Genomic DNA, 17,674 nt, shown 5'->3' with positions numbered 1-17,674 from the left:
ATCGTTGGAGGTACTAGTGAGAGGTGGTAAGTGGTGGTGTTGGTAGGGGGTTGTGTTTCATTTGTGGTTAATGTACCATATTTTTTACTTAATTTTGGACTGTGGAATTTAAAGATTTTTTGAATTACAAATTCTATAAGATAACATTTTGGGTTTGTTGCATTTCAGATTGTGAATCAATAATATAAAGTTATATTTTGGATTGTACAGTACAATCCATAACACAACTTTATATTATTGATTGCACAATCTGAATGGTTTTTCTGAATTTGGGAATACCTTTTAGATTGTACAATCTGAAATGCATTTTAGAAAAAACACATTCTGAATTGTAAAATCTAGAAGGTATCTCCATACCCAAAAATATCTTCTAGATTATATTGTCCAGCATGATGCATTTCGAATTGTACAATCTGACATGTAAGAGATTTGACTTATACTTAAAAAATGTTTGACTTATTTCAAATCTTAATTTTAATAATTGATAAAATTATAATAAATGTGTTATCTATCATTCAATTTTATTTTTATTTCGTAGTTGTAGGAGAGTAATTGTTGAATTATGGAGATGGAATCCCAATGTTATAGCAAAATATTCTATGAAGCAGATAAAATGTTCTATATGGAAGAGTTCAATTTAATCAAGTTTGTAGGCAGTGAAGATGAATTGGTTTTGAGACTGTGTTAAGGATTTTACAACAAATGAGGTGAATACAATTTCGTTGTTTTGTGTTATAACTTTAACAGTTCATGTAATTTGTTGTAATATATTTGTGTAGGTTTTTGTTATGCGAGATTACTAGCTTCAATGAGTGTGTAGGGTGTGGCCTTTGGATTTGGTTTTGTGATTATCATAATTAGAGTTAGCAAAGCAAATGGAAAACAAGGGAAAAGACATATCTATGTTGTTCAATTGTAAAATGAGTGGTAAATATAGAAAACACAAACATGATTTGGAGGTCAGTCTAAGTAGTACATGAAAATGTAATTGTCCTTTTGAACTGAGGGGCAAACATATTGGCAATGAAGAAGGTTGGGTATTGAAGGTAATATGTGAGAGTCATAATCATGAAATTGTTGAAATATTAGTTGGTCCCCTGTTTGACAAACTAAAATCGAATGAACATTTTATGATTGTAAACATAACTAAAAGTCTTATTAAAGTAACAAATATATTACTTACTTTGAAAGAGAACAGTGAGGAGAATGTCACAACAATAAAGCAAGTGCACAATATAAGATATGCATACATATGATCACTTAGGGGATCTGGACCTGAAATGCAACAATTAATGATATTGATAAAGCTGACAAATATATTCACTAAGGTAGGTGTAATCAATATTTTGTAAGTGATGTTTTTTGGACACATCTTGATTCAGTAAAATTGTTGAATGCATTTAACATTATGTTGTTGATGGATATCACTTACAAAACCAACAATATAGGTTGTCCTTGCTTAAGATAGTTATTGTGACATCCATAAGTTTAATTTTCTCGGTTGTCTTTGTGTTGTTAGCAAGTGAGTGGGATAACAATTTCATTTAGGCTTTAGAAAAACTTAGAAGGTTGTTTTTGATAAGTGCCTAATTTCAGTAATATTTCATATTAAAATATAGGCATTTATGAGGATTTATTGTTAATTTACATATAAAATAATTCTTAATTTATGAATTTGTACCTTTTTACATTTTTTATGATCTTTATTTAAATAAGAGCATTTTATTCCTAAATTTAGTGTTAATTGCAAGTTTCTATGAAAGATTGGAGATTTGGATTAAAGAATAATTATTTGAGCTAAAAAGAGTAAGCTGGAAGGTCCCAAAATAGAGAAAAGCGCTGAAAAAACCAATTTCGCAACAGAAGATCTCGCTCAAGCGAGAATGCGTCAGACAAATTGGGCCTTTTTTATGTTGTATCACTTATCCCATTAGCACGACACATGAAACAACCTAACCCTGAAAAATTAGGTTAAATAGGGGGATAGAGGCTCAACCCTAAGGTGTCAGATTGAGAGGAAAACACCGTAGAGTGAATTGTAACCCAATTGGGAGAATGAAAGGTGCTAGAAGTATGTGTGACTAATTCTACCCATTTGAGATTGAGAGTAATATGCTCAAACTCTTATGTATTGAGGTGGTATCTTATATATTAATATTCAGATCATGATTGATTATTGGTATTGTTGTTTTACTTTTAACTTTCAGTGACAAATTGAGAATCTTAAATCTGACCGAGAGGTATTTTTAGGGTTCAGACCTAAACATCAATACTTATCATATTTGAGTACTAGAGATAGACTTGAAATGTTAATTGCCATTAACGTCTGATTGTGATTTCTAAGTTGTTTTTATAAGTATGCGAGAGATCGATATTTAGGAAATATTCTTAAGAATTTTATATGCGAGAGAGATCGATATAAATGAATTTTCTACGGGCATCAATTTCAATCAAAGAACTTAATATTGACATGCTAATCAAAATACATGAGAGTGAGAGATGAAACCTAATCCTTATTTTTCCAACTTGAAACAACTAATTTTTTGTTTGTTTTCTTATTGATCATTGCAATTATTACTTCTGACAACACACTCAATTCAACACTCTTTTTATTGTTTTATTCTATATTTAATGATTATTGTACTTGATAATTCATTGTTCCTTATGGGATCGATATCCATCCTTAGGACAATTATTACTTTTGACAAATGCGATGCACTTGCCGTAGAAAGTCATCAGTTTTTAGGTCGAGTGTGTTCCTTGATGTCATTATTAGTGACAAAGACATTGCTTTGATTAATGCAATTAACACTAACTTTCCTAAAGCTTCCAATCTTATATGTTTGTTTCACATGATAAGAATGTTACAACAAAGTGTAAAATCTGAGTTGATTATGTGGAGGCATAGGAAGTTATAATAGATGCATGGGAACTATGATTGATTATACAAATTGTGATGCATTTGAGAGGTGCTTTAAATGTTTTGAAAGTATTTGTTTGCCATGACCATTATTTGTTAAATATGTGAATAACACATGGATCATTCCCCACAAGAAAAAATTTGTAAAGACATAGGTAAATTCAGTTATGTATTTGGGGAATACAACATCAAATAGGTATATTTGTATGTGATAATTAATTCTTCATAATTTATGTATAAAATTTATAGGTTACATGTTCTTATTTGTTTTGTAATATGTAAGACTGAATCTACTCACTGGAATTTGAAGCAAATACTACAAAATAGTATGAAAGACTTGTGTACAATACAAAATGTGTAAAAAAACAGATTTTTTAATCTAAAATATTTTTGGATCATCCCATCTGAAATGAAAAAAGAAAACTAAAAACTTCAAAACAAACATTTATTAATTATACAATTAACAACGACCCTCTAGTATATATGTTATATCCAACGAAATAGTACATAAATGTTTTATAGCACCAAAAAAAAAACTCAAAAGAGGTGAGGAGGAGTGTGGAGGGGCTGCCCCTGGTGATGAAGAAATGAAGAAGACAAAAGGATAAGGAAATATGGCTATTTATTTGTTTAATTAAGGATACGATGGTCTTTTCATCACCCTTTGGGGGTACATATGGAAACCATGGGGTGCAGGAAGAAATGGCTTAATTTATAAAGTTTCCACTTGCGTAGCAAACAAGTCTTCAAGTTTCGTTTTGTAAAATGGCAACAAGTTCAGTGTTCCTAATCTTCCTTTTCATCATCACTTTCAGCCATTTTCTGCAACAGAAGAGTCAAATTTCAGATTTTGATTATTATTCACATAGATCTATCTGCCATTAGTACTATTTCAGCGCATTGATTAAAGGCTTTTTTCTATGGGACATGTCTTGTATTCAAGACAATTTGGTTTCATGATAACATGTTTATGTTTCAAATCCAAACTTAATAATATTGGAGGGTGTTTTAGGGTTTATATATAAGATAACACAATATTGTGATTTTAATCAAATAGCATGCCATTGTCATAGCTAGTTTCCATAGTGTCCAATTATTGACCAGTTGCATTATTAACCATTACGAAAAGATCACATAATCACAACCACACTATTTTTTTTTCTGAATTTTATTTAAGAAAGATTTTTGAAATATTACTTCCTTATTTATTTGTTTATCGTATACCACTTCTTTTTAGATAACTATTACTTTTTACTTTATCTTTTATTATTAGTTTTCATTAAATAATTTCAAAATATATTTTCATTTATGGGAAATCCCACCAAAATTAAGATGAAAACATTTCTGTAATTTTATAAGTTGATTTTGTAAGGTTGGGTTAAACTTAAAATTTACTTCTTAATATGTTATAAAAAATCATTTAGAGTTTATCTTAACGATAGTTTGTTAGGTTTATCATATCACCCACTATGGAATCACCATAAATATATAGTCTCACGTACGAATTGACAAGTATCAGCATGTGACCCACTATCAAATATCACTCATAGATATACAGTCTCTCTCATAAATTGACAGGTATTGACATGAGAATTGTGTATTAGGTAAAGATCTTACATTGACGGTAGATAACAACATTTCATAATATATAAGTGAATAAAACTTATCTTATAAATCGATTTTGTAAGGTTGAATTTTCTTAATATTTTTAATATTAAAAAAGGAAATGTTTGAAAATTGTAAATGGATCATGGTCTTTTCACAAGAGGTGTGAGAAGGAAAGAGAGATAGGTAGCGACCGCGGTGACCGGCATTAATTGGTTTATTAATAATGCATGATGGGCAGAACATAAATTCTGAGAAGCACGTTTCCTCTTGAGCATGTTACACAGTTGTTGCTTATTGAGATGATTGAATAACTTGGAGGTGCAGTTTGGTGGCTTCCTTACTTGTTCCGTTAGTTAAACCATTTGAACAAATATAACAAGAGTTAGGTTTACCATCCTCATTGGTTTTCCAGTGACGTTTAGTGATTGGTTTCTCCTACCCAACAACTTTTCATGACATGCTTCTCATGTTATCCAAACAAGTCCTTTTCCACTTCTGCTTTCCGCGTTCTCTCAACTTCCGGTTGTTCCATATTAAATGCATTTCGTCATCACATGTCCCATGAGAAGCACTTAATTTTTCAGCTTCCACTATGTTCCATCTTGCATATGCCTTGCCTCCTATCATTTTTCTATCCTTATCTCCTTAACTTTAATTATTGTGTGCAAGATTCTCATCACCAATCGATTAAGACTCTTTTAGACTTCTAATCAACGTATTCATATATATATATATAGTAAAGTAAAGTAAACAACCATATCTTCTTTATAACCAATATTATTTTGAGTCAAACAAGACTTAGAAATATTCAATATAATTATAAATTAATACTCAAGACTCAAACTATAGTTCTTTTGGTTTCTACCAAATTGGTTTAATATTAATTTCTTAAAAAAATTATTGAAGTGGGTTTTGTCTTTACCCATCAAAATATGATCAGAAATCAAATCAGTTATGACAAAGTACACCTTGTTGGTTTTTAAATAATTGATTATGATATAATTTTACATTTCTTTATAATTGGTATTATACATTATTTCAAGATGTATTAAAGTGAGTTTAATCTTATCTGATTAAAATTTTCGTGACGCTATAAAGTAAGTTCAATCCGTTCAACTTATTTAAAACTCAATTTGAAATATCGATCAAGATGAAGAAATTATTTCATTTTGACAAATTTAATTATAAGAATACAATTTAAGTATTTATAGAGCCATTTCTTTGATAACATCTTTAATAACAAGTTTACCTATAAGTTCTTAACTTATATTTCCTAAATTATATACAATAATAAACAATTTAAGAATTTGTGAAAACTTACTTCAATAATAACATTTTCAATAACTTAAATAAATGGTCTTACAATGGTTATACAACTTTTTTTTTTCAATACATAGGTTTCTACTTTATTTATAAGGTTTTTTTTGGTATAGCTTGTTGTTAATGATTTGCAACTTTGTTTCTGAGGAGACTATTTCAATTGATTTTTATATTTAAGAAATTATTTCAAGTCTTTACTCATATTAATCATATTATTATTAATCATATTATGTGTGGTTTTTTTTAATCAACAACAAAAATTTAATAAATAGAAGTATTTGAAGTATTCCAACCCATGTACAAAAATTTCTTATGTTAGAGAAATGAGGTTTACAGATAAAATACCAAAACATAGCCATATTCTGCATATATAATTCTTATAAGCTTACACCTCTTTAAAAATATATCAGGATGTCAATACATAAATCAAATTATCTATTAAGGAATCCAATAACTTAGTCCAAATCAAGAATATAAGCATATCAGCTCAAAAGAAAGACTTTGCCTCCTTACTATCTACTGTAGTTTCCAAGCATCTATTATCCATTATGACTATAATTATACCTCAAGAAATTCTTCTCATGTAAACCAATATTCCAGCCAAAAGTAGAGAAAAGACGTTAATCATCAGTGTAGTGATTTTAAACATTCATATACATTAATACATCAATTAGAATAAGATAAATTTGACTTTCGAAATTTATAACTTACCCATGCTCACACCTTTACTTGGGCCAAATTATGTGTGGTTTTAATTTGTGGATCAATTATATTACTATGAGAATAAACTATCACATGATTCAATCCAAACCATAAACTAGACCATTTTAATAAGCTCATTAATCAATTTTTTTAATATTAAAAACTATTTCATGTTAGAACTATAATTTTATATTAACAAATTCACTTGAGTAATTAAATTCATAAAAACAAATTCTTAATTGATTATAAGTGTTTCGTACATTCAATATTTAATATATATTAATATAGAAGACTGTTTATATATATATATATATATATATTTCTTTTCTTAAATTATTAAGGTATTTTTCAAAAACAAAATTATGACAAAATTTCCAACTTCAAAACCAATAATGATATTTCTCATGACTAAAACCTCCATTCAGCCAATTCTCTAGTAAAAAAAAAGGCAAGGTTCATTGTTGGAAAGTTTTTCTGACATAACATGGATTTTATTTTCTATATGTGCACTATATTTAAACAGATATTGTAATCTTGGATTGATCTGACACCGGAAAATTAGTTGGAATTCAGGAAACCGAATTCTAAGTTAGTTTTTTTTTTTTCGTTTTGATTTATTAAGTAATATGAAGGAGAGAACTATGGGGAAAATTATAAAATTAATTAATTGAAAACAATTGTTTGGATGAAACATTAAAATTATTTTTAATAGTAATAATAATTAATTATATTTAGTAAGTGTGTATGATTTAATTATTTAGAAAAGTAAAAAATTAGATAAAATATATTTTAAAAAGTATATATTTTTAAAATAGATAATTTTTTAAATAAGAGAAATTTTGTATGTGATATTATTAAATTTATTGAGCAATAAAAAATATATTAATTTTAAAAATAAGTGTATGTAACATATATATATTTAGAGAAATAAAAATTTCCATAAATAATTAATTTAAAGTACACATATTTTAAGAAAATATAAATTATAAAAATATGTAATGAGTCTAATTTAAGAATAAACCTATATATTGTTTACTATCTTTCTCTAAATTAATATATTAAATGCACTTATTTTTTAAAATTTATGTTTTTTAACTCATTCAATTCAATTATATTACGTACATTACATTCTTTTCTTCTAATTAATTAAATTTTTTTCTTATTTATATTTCTTTAAAATATATCTATTTATAAAGGATTATTTAAATTAATTATTTGTTTACCATCTTTCTCTAAATTAATATATTACATACACTTATTTTTAAAATTAATGTTTTTTTAACCCAATCAATTAAATTATATCACGTACATTACAATATTTCCTTCTAATTCTATAAAAAAATTTGCTTATTTATATTTCTTTAAAATATATCTATAATTTGTTCTCCTTCATATTATTTAATAAATAAAAAATGAAAAAAATAAATATTTCAGAATTCGGTTTGATTTTCCAGTATGAAATGAGTAGATTCAAGATCATAATTTGGGTGAACAGGAACCGAACTCTTACACTCAGTTTGGATTTGGATAAATAGTATTCATCCAGAGGGATTTGTGCTGATCATTCAAGTTAACATTCGCTAATTTGCTAGGGCGTGAAAATATACAAGGAAACTTGAAAATACAATCCGCACAACATGATGGAGATTTCTGAAGAAAGCCACGATTGTGGTGTTTACATGATTATTCTTCAATATATTTTACTGTTTCGGGTCATAGATGCTATAAAATTGATTAAATGTTTTTTTAAGAAATAATAGACATTAGAACACATAAGAATCGATTATGAGTAAAATTTAAGGAGATAATCAATATTCACCGCATGACAATTGATTATAGGGGAAAATTTATGGGATAATCCCTTTTTTCATAATAGATTATGCGTTGATTTTTCATTTTTTTAAATATCACATTAAATAATTTAGATTTGTATTTATTTTAAATTTTAAATTTTAAATAATTTTAAAAAATTATTTGTTTAAATAGAAAATTAAATTATTTAAATTTGTATTTATTTAGGATTTTAAATAATTTGTAAAAAAAATTTATTTCATAATTTTATTTAAATATGACATTAAATAATTTAGAATTTGTATTTATTTATAATTTTTAATAATTTAGAAAATTTGTTTATTAAATAATTTATATTTTTATTTATTTAAAATTTTCAATAATTTGGGAATTTAATTTATTTAATATTTTATTCAAATAGAAAATTAAATAATTTATAATTTTAAATGTTTTAGGTTATATATTTCAAATTTTTATTTAAATAAAGATATTTAATAATTAGAATTTGTATTTTATTTTGAATAATTTAAGAATTTTATTTATTGAAGATATTTATTTAAGTAAGATATTGATTAATTTAGAATTTATATTTATTTAAATTTTTAATAATTTAAAAATTTTATTTATTTCATAATTTTATTCAAATAGGACGTTAAATAATTTATAATTATTTATTTAGGATTTTGAATAAATGTTTTTTATCGTATTTTTTTCAAAAATAAATTTTTAATTAAAAAAATTACAATTTATAAATAAATAAAATTAATTTTTCAACAATTTTTTAATACACGAACGACAAATATTTATCAATTAAAAAAAATATTTTTCAATCGTATCTATTACATTACTCAAAAACTTTTATAAATTTTCTTTATATTTTTCACTCTATTTTTTCATACTTTTTTTAAATCTTCTTAAATTTAATTCCTCAAATCCGATTCCTAATTTAAACAAAACATTATAGATACATTATGCCACTAAACTAATAATAATACAAACATGGCTATGTGAGAATTTTTTTCTCATTATTGAGGGTTGGGATGATGATGAAAAACATGACATTCAAATAAATCAATCCATAATATAGATATATTATTGTACTATTAATTAATTAACTTTGAGAAGTAAGCATTGATGTATTTATTACATTAATTGGGAGCGGGGTGTGATGAGTTGGGTTGGGTTAGCGTAATTAATCCCTTGATTTGAAGGGAGGAAAGGTATTAGAAAGTGCTTTTGCGTTTGAAAGGTGAGGTGAGGTTCAAAAGCAAGACAAAAAAAAGGTTGGTGGCATTGGATGACAGCTTTTTTCATTAATGGGAATATAACAAAACATCATGTATGAATCTAGTATATGTACTGTTTGTTTAGTGAAAGTCTGATGTGGTATTTAAGAATTCACCGTCAATCGCGTCCCACTTCTTCTCCCTCAACATTACTACCAAATTGTTAACTTTTCTCACACCCACTTTACAATCCAATCATGCCCTTCACATTCCTTCTACTTTAATTTATACATAAATGACTAAAAGATAAATTAAGAGAAAAACTAGAAGAAGTTATAAACAGTATTAGATTATTATCATAATTAACCATACAAATTACGTTAATATAAAGATTTTATATTTAAATCAATTGTGAAGACTTTCCAATCTGTTAAAAGAAAGACAATAAAAAGACAGAAAACGACTTACTAGTTATTGTGTAATAACAATGTTAAATTAGAACACATAAATTTCGTGATTTCTTGGTAAACTTTGACATCATTATATCGATGAAAGAAGACGCATGCATGCCGAAATTACGTTCGAGTCAATGAAACATCGATGCATGTTTACCTTTATTCCGCGAAGACAATCTCAGAAGAACAACATTATCGCCATGATGAGAATTTGTTTTGTGAAATTGAAACCCCCAAAATTCAATTATTATAGAATTTTGTCAAAGGAAAAAATGTAAAAAAAAGTGGAGACAGAGAGAGACGAGCTCATGATGATAAGAAAAGGAGCGTGCACAGGAGAATATTGTTAGGGGCTTGTTTGTTCCAAACTTTTATTTAGTCGGCGCCAAGATTTCACATTTGAACCACTCATTCATGTGCGAACGCAATACAACGATAAGATTCGATGCTTTTCTCAGACACATTCGGGTCGGACCCTGGAGCCCCAGAGACAGCATCAATATTCTTATTGCCTTAATTGTTTAATAAATAATTAAAGTATTTAGTTAATTATTATGCAGAACCCGAGGGCAGAAAACGAGAGAATCGTGAAAATTCTGATTTTCATAAATAAAAAGTTACTATCTTTGAACTTAGATCCCAAATTTAAGGACATTCTTCAACTGGGTTTACTCTGTCGGACTGTCACTCACATCTGTGCTTCTCTATTTGTGATAATAGTTTCATTTTTTTTCTTGAATGTGGTATCAAGTAAAAAACTTTACTATATAAATCTTCACATTCTTTCAAAAAACACATTTTTTTGGTGTGGGTTTTGAGCAAATGAGTGTCGGCTCTGGGTTCTCTGTCCAAACTGAAAAAAAAATCTTTGTACTCGCAGAACTAACTGACACCATAATTCCTTTACTTTAAACTGAAGAATTAAGAATCTGTTCTCTCTCCACAAACCACTTTCCTCCCAACACTGTCACAGAAACAGACTTCTTAACGATTGTTAGTTACAGTGTGTTTCTTCACCACCTTATAAGCCATCACCACCCTCAATTGCCTTTGATTAACGAACCTTCTTCAAAGTTTATTCACCCGGTTTTCCCAACCCATTCTCCAGGTACACCTGCTAGTCATCCCTTCTGCACAAACTGTTATCTTTTTAGTTTTTCCTTTGATCATCTGAATGTTTGCGGGGTTGGAGTGAAGATTCTGATCTGCCTTTAGAATATGCGATTAGTTATTGGAATGGAATGGGATCAGTGATTGTGATTCTTTTTGTGAAACTTACGAGAAGCCTTGTGCAATGCAAGTCGGCAGTTTTGGCTTCCATTACGTTATTGCATTAATTTCTTGTGATAGCTGAAACGAATAAATGGAAATCAAGATTTTAGGAAGCTGTTTGTTTCGCCATTTTCACCACAACATTAGAGTTTTTTTAGTCACTCACTGTAACTGCAATTATGGCACATGTGTATATAATTTCTGGCACTATCAAGGATCACGACTGTGGCTGGCTCCAATTGAGAACCACGTCAATGAAAATGCTGAGTTTATGGATTTCTGTGCGCGTGTGTGGAGACTAGTGGGAATAGGGGCGTTGGGTTTTTTCACTGTGGAAGGAAACCAATATTCGCACATAAGTCATAAATTCATGTTATTTCTTCTATAGGAAATCAAACGGTTTGGCTCTACGATTTTTGAAATACCAACTGCATGAATTGATCCTTTTTCGGTGAGTGTTAGGTCGATGTGAAAAGGGAGTTGGAACGATGATATCAAATAACGAACAATCCATTCATTCACGGGCGAAAGGGTTTCCTTTAATATGTATTTTTACTTATATATCGATGGAAAGATCTTACTCTGTTTTTATCGTTCTATATGTGTATGTTTATCGTTTTCTTTGTGCAGAATGGAGGGTGGGAGAATAAGACAGTGGTTGAACCTTCTGGTGTGTGCACTGCTGTCGCTGATGGCAGAGGCTTCTTATGTGCCAATCACCTATCTTCAGAACGCGGTAGCAAAAGGAGCTGGTTAGTAAATTTGGCTATGTCTCTTTTCATATACTAATTTATTGTGCTCTTACTATCATGCTTATTGTTTTCAATGATGTTTATAATAATTGGGAATTTAAGTTTCAAAATATTGTGCAGTTTGTTTGGATGGGAGTCCACCAGGTTACCATTTTGACAGGGGATCTGGAACAGGGATTAACAATTGGTTGGTTGCTTTTGAGGTTTGTTCCTCTCTACAAATTTCCATCAATAACGAGTCTCAAATATCAAATTTTGGTTCATTGTTTTCTCTCACTTTTTTTGACAAGTTATAGAAGTTTTGTCTTTATTGGTACATAATCTATTTCATTTCTACTAGGGAGGAGGATGGTGCAACAATGTCACTACTTGCCTCTCTCGCAAGACCAATCATTTAGGTTCATCTAAGCAAATGGCAAAGCAAATTGCCTTTTCGGGAATTATGAGTAACAGGCCAATGTTTAATCCAGGTCTTTCCCACTTGTCATCAATGTTGTTTCTCTTCATCAATTCAACACTTATTTAACTTTCTAACGAGTGTTGTAAATTCCAGATTTCTACAACTGGAACAGAATCAAGGTTAGGTATTGCGATGGTTCATCTTTTACTGGTGATGTAGAAGCAGTCAATCCAGTAAGTTCAGCTAAACTCTAAGGAACTTCCACATCTAAATTTAATCAAAATATTAGTCATTAGTCATTCTGGTTAAACTTTGAAACTATGGTGTGTAAATTAGGTTACTAAGTTGCACTTTAGGGGAGCAAGGATTTTTGCTGCTGTCATGGAGGATTTACTAGCAAAAGGAATGAAAAATGCTCGAAATGTAAGAAACACTGGTGTTTTGCTCTTTTTCTTCCTCTTTATTGTGTTTTTTCATTCACTCACTCACCAGAACTTGTAACTACAGGCTATTATTTCTGGATGTTCAGCTGGAGGATTAACTGCAGTACTGCATTGTGATCGCTTCAAAGCTCTATTACCTAGAGAAGCGAGAGTGAAATGCGTCTCAGATGCTGGTTATTTTATCAATGCGTAAGTTAATGCTTTTTAATTTGCCTCTTCCTAAAAAATTAAGAGTTCCTTAGATCATTTTATGATTCAATATGTTACTGTTAACAGAAGGGATGTCACCGGGGCATACCACATTCAACAGTACTTCAGTCAAGTTGTTGCTACACATGTACAACTCCTTTCCTTTATCTGATCAATTTCCATTTTGGCATATGCTGTGTTCTACACACACGCACAAAAAACTGTCACTAGTGTTTTCCCTCTTTTCATTTCCAAGATACTTTATGAAACTTCTTTCAAGGAAGATATAAAATATTCAACTCTGATTTTTTTTTTTTTTCATTCTAATGTTAAAAGGGCTCGGCAAGGAATTTGCCTCAGTCATGCACTTCAAGACTTACCCCAAAGCTGGTAAGTTTATGAATTAGTTTGATCTTTCTACCCTTGCAATTTCCCTCTTTGATGTTACTAATACTTCTGATTTCTGAACAATCTTGCAGTGCTTTTTCCCACAATATTTGGTGTCACATATCACTACGCCAATCTTCTTTGTAAACGCGGCATACGACTCATGGCAGGTCAGATAATTCTTTTGCTCAAGATACATCAGTGTATTTGCAGAGTGGTGCTCCTATTTTATTGTATTGGTCATGCTAAACCGATATTGATCTGTGTAAAACTTGTGGTTTCTTATGCAAAATAAACTTTGATTGTACCAGAAGGTTAAACCAAGATTATTCTACATACTGTTCTTAAGATTTCTATCATTTGATGTTTTGTTACTATCTCTTAATAGCTGGAGAGATCTTTCCAGTCCTTTCCCTGATCCTCAGGATGTTGTTTCGATTCAGATTAAGAACATTTTGGCACCGGGTGTTGCTGATCCTGAAGGCCACTGGCATAGCTGTAAGCTTGATATAAACAACTGCTCACCTGATCAACTCGATCTAATGCAAGGTGAATATTTTTTAGAACGCCTCTGTCAACAAGTGTTCATACTTTTCAGCCCTCACAATATCATAAGTTGTTTTATCTGAACTTTGGTCAAAGCATTTAAGGGCCAACGAAATTCCTGATTTCAAGTTATCACAGCGGTTCAATGACCTCACTTTCATGCATGGGTTGATTTTCAGGCTTCAGGACAGAATTCTTAAGGGCGTTGACTGTGCTTGGCAACTCTTCATATAAAGGAATGTTTATAGACTCTTGCTATGCCCACTGCCAAACTGAAATGCAGGAGACATGGTTGAGAAATGACTCTCCAGAGCTGGAAAAGACAGTAAGAAGCTGCATTTTCAGAAAATATAGCATACTTATAAATATTTTTCCATCTCTATTAATTTTTATTTATGATCCTTGTGATATCCAAACCTTTCGTTTTTCTGTCTTTCTTATCAGTCTTATTAGGCATTGTCAATGCCACATTACAAAACACACTTGCCTCAGGTGTCAACGCCTGCTGAAGTCACAAAACCTTTTTGTAATGGAGATTAATGGGAAGACAAAGGACCTATAAAGTTTGGACATTATATCATAAATTAAAAAAGGAAAACTCTGAAAGCAAAACTAGTATGTTTGTATAGATTAAAAATATATTTCAACCTATATGAACATATGATGAGTTACAGTGTGGTTTTTGCTTTGTTATTGTCTTTCCTTCATATCCAATCCGGCTGAATAAAATAGCTGACTTGTCTGCGTAACACTCTGCAGACAATTGCAAAGGCTGTAGCAGACTGGTTTTATGAAAGAAGGACTTTCCACCAGATAGATTGTCCTTACCCCTGCAACCCCACTTGTCACAACCGCGTTTTGGAACCACAAGACAATCACCAAGGAGTATAGATACATTCATTTCATCAAAATTTAGCTCACATTTATTTCTACCATTCTTATAAAACCCACACTTACTAGTTATTGGTTAGCAACATGTGATTGAAAAAGAAAATATGATCCAATTCTATTAGGCCGTCAAAATAAGTAAATGCCACCACTGCACTGAACTTGTGTGCTGGGTGTACCTCCACCATTGTTTAATGTCACTTATTCTTAATAAAAACTAGTGATAGTATATTCTTTCTATTTTTCTGTTACTTGATGTGTAAGAGCTTTATATGTTGTGTGAATGTTAGAAAAATGTGACCTCGAAAGGAACATCAGATGCATCAGCCAGAAAGCTCAATCTTCCGAAACTAACAAACAAGGTGAGCTAAGCTTAGTTGCAGTGTTCTGCTATGAACCACTCATTTTATTCCAAGGGTGGGAACCAGACACAGGAAAAACTGAACTAGACCACAATGCAAATTGCTTCAATCATTTACTGTGCTATTAAAGAAATATTATTAACATACATTTTTTTATACAGAGAAACCTTATGTTACCGAAATATCTTATATTATTGATTAATACAGTGATATATTTTCACAAAGTAATTCATCATAAATTTAATTAAACACGCGCTTTGAGCGATTGCAATTATCTTTTCACAATTTTCATCTTCGAAGCTCTAATCGCCGTCGCTCGCCGCCGCAAACTAAACTCACCTTGGCCGGAATCGTATCGTTTGAAGCCGCGTTACCTTTGTAACCTGTCTTGTCGTTTTATCTAATACAAATACAATTTCTTATCACTTGGGGGACCAAAGTACAAAAACATCTATGTCTGGATTTTGATAATTTGCATGTTCATATTTAAATCATCGGCACCATGTTCTATGTAGTATATACGCACGTACATGTATATTATTTATTTGTCGATTACTTTTCGTTAATGAGAACAATTTTTTGGCGGTAGATAGGATTTCCTTCTTAGTTTTTTATTTTGACTATATTATGCTCCTTAACATCATGAATTATAGCGTGGAAACTTGAACTTTGTTTCCTTGATGTTTCATTTTGTTTTTTTATTCCGTTTTTAGGTACAGTGGATTGAGCTCGTGCGCATTAATGGAGGGATCAATGGGTTTCTACTAACGTTGGGTCTTATGGTAAACATAAATGTTTAAAGCTGTTTTTATTTTATTTTAATTATTAGTTCATAAATTCTGCAGAGGGGTGGCATTTATATGTGTCCTTGCATCTTACAGATCATCCTTTAAAAGCTGGTTTGCTATGCTGATTAATTCTGACACGGCTGGACCATCTGTTCCACTGTCTTCCATGTAAGAAGGGTGAATTATGAATTCATGATTTATGGTTGTGAACTTTCGACTGAAGTGAATTTTTTTTTATTGTTGAGTGACATGTTTCTGGAGTAGTTTCCAAAGCTGATAGTGATAGAATCCTCTTGCTTCTCGCACTTGTTCAGTAGCAGTTTCACAATTCATTACATGGGACCACAATCCTTGTTAGTATCACAGGGTCTATGACCCTATTCGCAGTAAAACTGTTTTTTGGGTCTTGTGGATATTCTATGATCCGTAAGTTTGTTGTAACAAAGTTTTTGCTTGAATGAAATGGTATGTGTTGATAAGCCTTTTGAGATTATCAAATTTTTGGGTGTTGTTTGAAATTTAGTTTTTTTACTTTGGGTTGACTTTGTTGAGGAACTGCCGTTGGATTTTTGTTTTTGTTGGTTAGAAATAATGGATTGATCAATTGGGTGCTGGCTGTGCAGAGGAAGCAGGAATAAAAGCCAATCCCATTGGATTGAATTGAATCACTTTCTGGCTTTGTACAGACTGCAATAAATTCCAGTCACAGCTTCATAATTGGATTCAGTCAGAGTAAGCTTGAACTTAACTGTAATTGTATGGCCAAAATAATTAGCCTTATTTTTGGGAAAGGGGGTGTTCTGGTGTTTCTGTTTGACTTCTTTTTGTGTGCCATCTATTATGAGAAACACGATTTTTCGTTTATCAGAATTACTTTCTTCAGTGGTCTGCTCGATCTATTTTGTGAACATAGCATCAAGTTAGGAAATTCATGACTCTATATAGGTTGCAGGAATATAGCATCAAGTTAGGAAATTCATGACTTTATAGGTTGCAAGTACATAGCATCTTGTTTTGTAAGAACATAATTCACAATTTCTAATTCACCATGTTAAGGTCTTCCTTTTAATGTAATCTTAAACAGGGCAATAGTGCAAAAAAAATGTTACTGATCATGCAATTCATTTGTTTTTCTCTCATTGCATACTGATCTTTTAGTTCAACAGGTGTGAAGAAGTTCCATTGGCTCAGCATCTTGCACCTACTAGATACTTTTCATTTGTTTTGATTCTTTCTGTAATACATTATAGTTTTGAAGGCAACTTGTAAAAAGAATACAAAATAAAATAGAAAGATCATATGATCATTTTCATATCTCTGTAGGAGACATCATCATTGTTAGATTTTCTATGAGGCTTTAATACAAGAGCTCCACTGGCTACTAGTGGGTTATCAACACAATTAATCAGAGCATTCAGATCCACCATTATTGTATCCATTCATACCAACATTGCTGAAACACCAAGTTTTTTTCATCACTGCTTAAATGTAAATGATAAACTGTCCTAAAGAGTTACTGGTTAAAGTCATTATTATATTCTAAAGAAGATTCTGATATCATTTTCTTTAGTAAATCTGACATCTCTTCTTTCAATTATTTGTTCATTTCTAGCAACATCCATGAA

General features: G+C 30.3%; 1 protein-coding gene across 4 annotated transcripts; it reads left to right on the top strand.

The window, feature by feature from the left end:
* The first annotated feature begins 10,142 nt into the window (after positions 1-10,142).
* LOC137811114 (pectin acetylesterase 8-like) lies at positions 10,143-17,597 on the top strand. 4 transcript variants are annotated; one of them, XM_068612710.1, is made up of 18 exons: positions 10,143-11,130; positions 11,925-12,046; positions 12,167-12,249; positions 12,387-12,516; positions 12,600-12,679; positions 12,783-12,869; positions 12,954-13,078; positions 13,166-13,226; positions 13,415-13,468; positions 13,558-13,635; positions 13,909-14,014; positions 14,191-14,336; positions 14,771-14,896; positions 15,190-15,261; positions 15,975-16,043; positions 16,143-16,217; positions 16,673-16,781; positions 17,373-17,597. In XM_068612710.1, the coding sequence occupies exons 2-16, from the start codon at positions 11,926-11,928 to the stop codon at positions 16,152-16,154; spliced, it is 1,350 nt and encodes a 449-aa protein (XP_068468811.1). In that variant the 5' UTR covers positions 10,143-11,130; position 11,925; the 3' UTR covers positions 16,155-16,217; positions 16,673-16,781; positions 17,373-17,597. The 4 variants fall into 4 exon arrangements, with proteins under 4 accessions (XP_068468811.1, XP_068468810.1, XP_068468813.1 ...); XM_068612709.1 differs by lacking the exon at positions 17,373-17,597 and adding an exon at positions 17,216-17,363; XM_068612711.1 differs by lacking the exons at positions 10,143-11,130; positions 17,373-17,597 and adding exons at positions 11,700-11,840; positions 17,216-17,363.
* Positions 17,598-17,674: the final 77 nt, after the last annotated feature.

Source organism: Phaseolus vulgaris, chromosome 2 (genome assembly GCF_000499845.2).
Source record: "Phaseolus vulgaris cultivar G19833 chromosome 2, P. vulgaris v2.0, whole genome shotgun sequence".
Taxonomy (NCBI): domain Eukaryota; kingdom Viridiplantae; phylum Streptophyta; class Magnoliopsida; order Fabales; family Fabaceae; genus Phaseolus; species Phaseolus vulgaris.
The sequence above is the reverse complement of the archived record's forward strand: the minus strand, read 5'-3'. Positions and strand labels throughout refer to the sequence as shown.

Excerpts from the sequence above, each read along its gene's own strand:
- LOC137811114 (XM_068612710.1), top strand. The coding sequence starts at position 11,926 with ATGGAGGGTGGGAGAATAAGACAGTGGTTGAACCTTCTGGTGTGTGCA. Across the intron at positions 12,680-12,782 it reads ATGTAGAAGCAGTCAATCCA|GTTACTAAGTTGCACTTTAG; the intron begins GTAAGTTCAGCT and ends TGTGTAAATTAG. Across the intron at positions 14,897-15,189 it reads CACAAGACAATCACCAAGGA|AAAAATGTGACCTCGAAAGG; the intron begins GTATAGATACAT and ends TGTGAATGTTAG.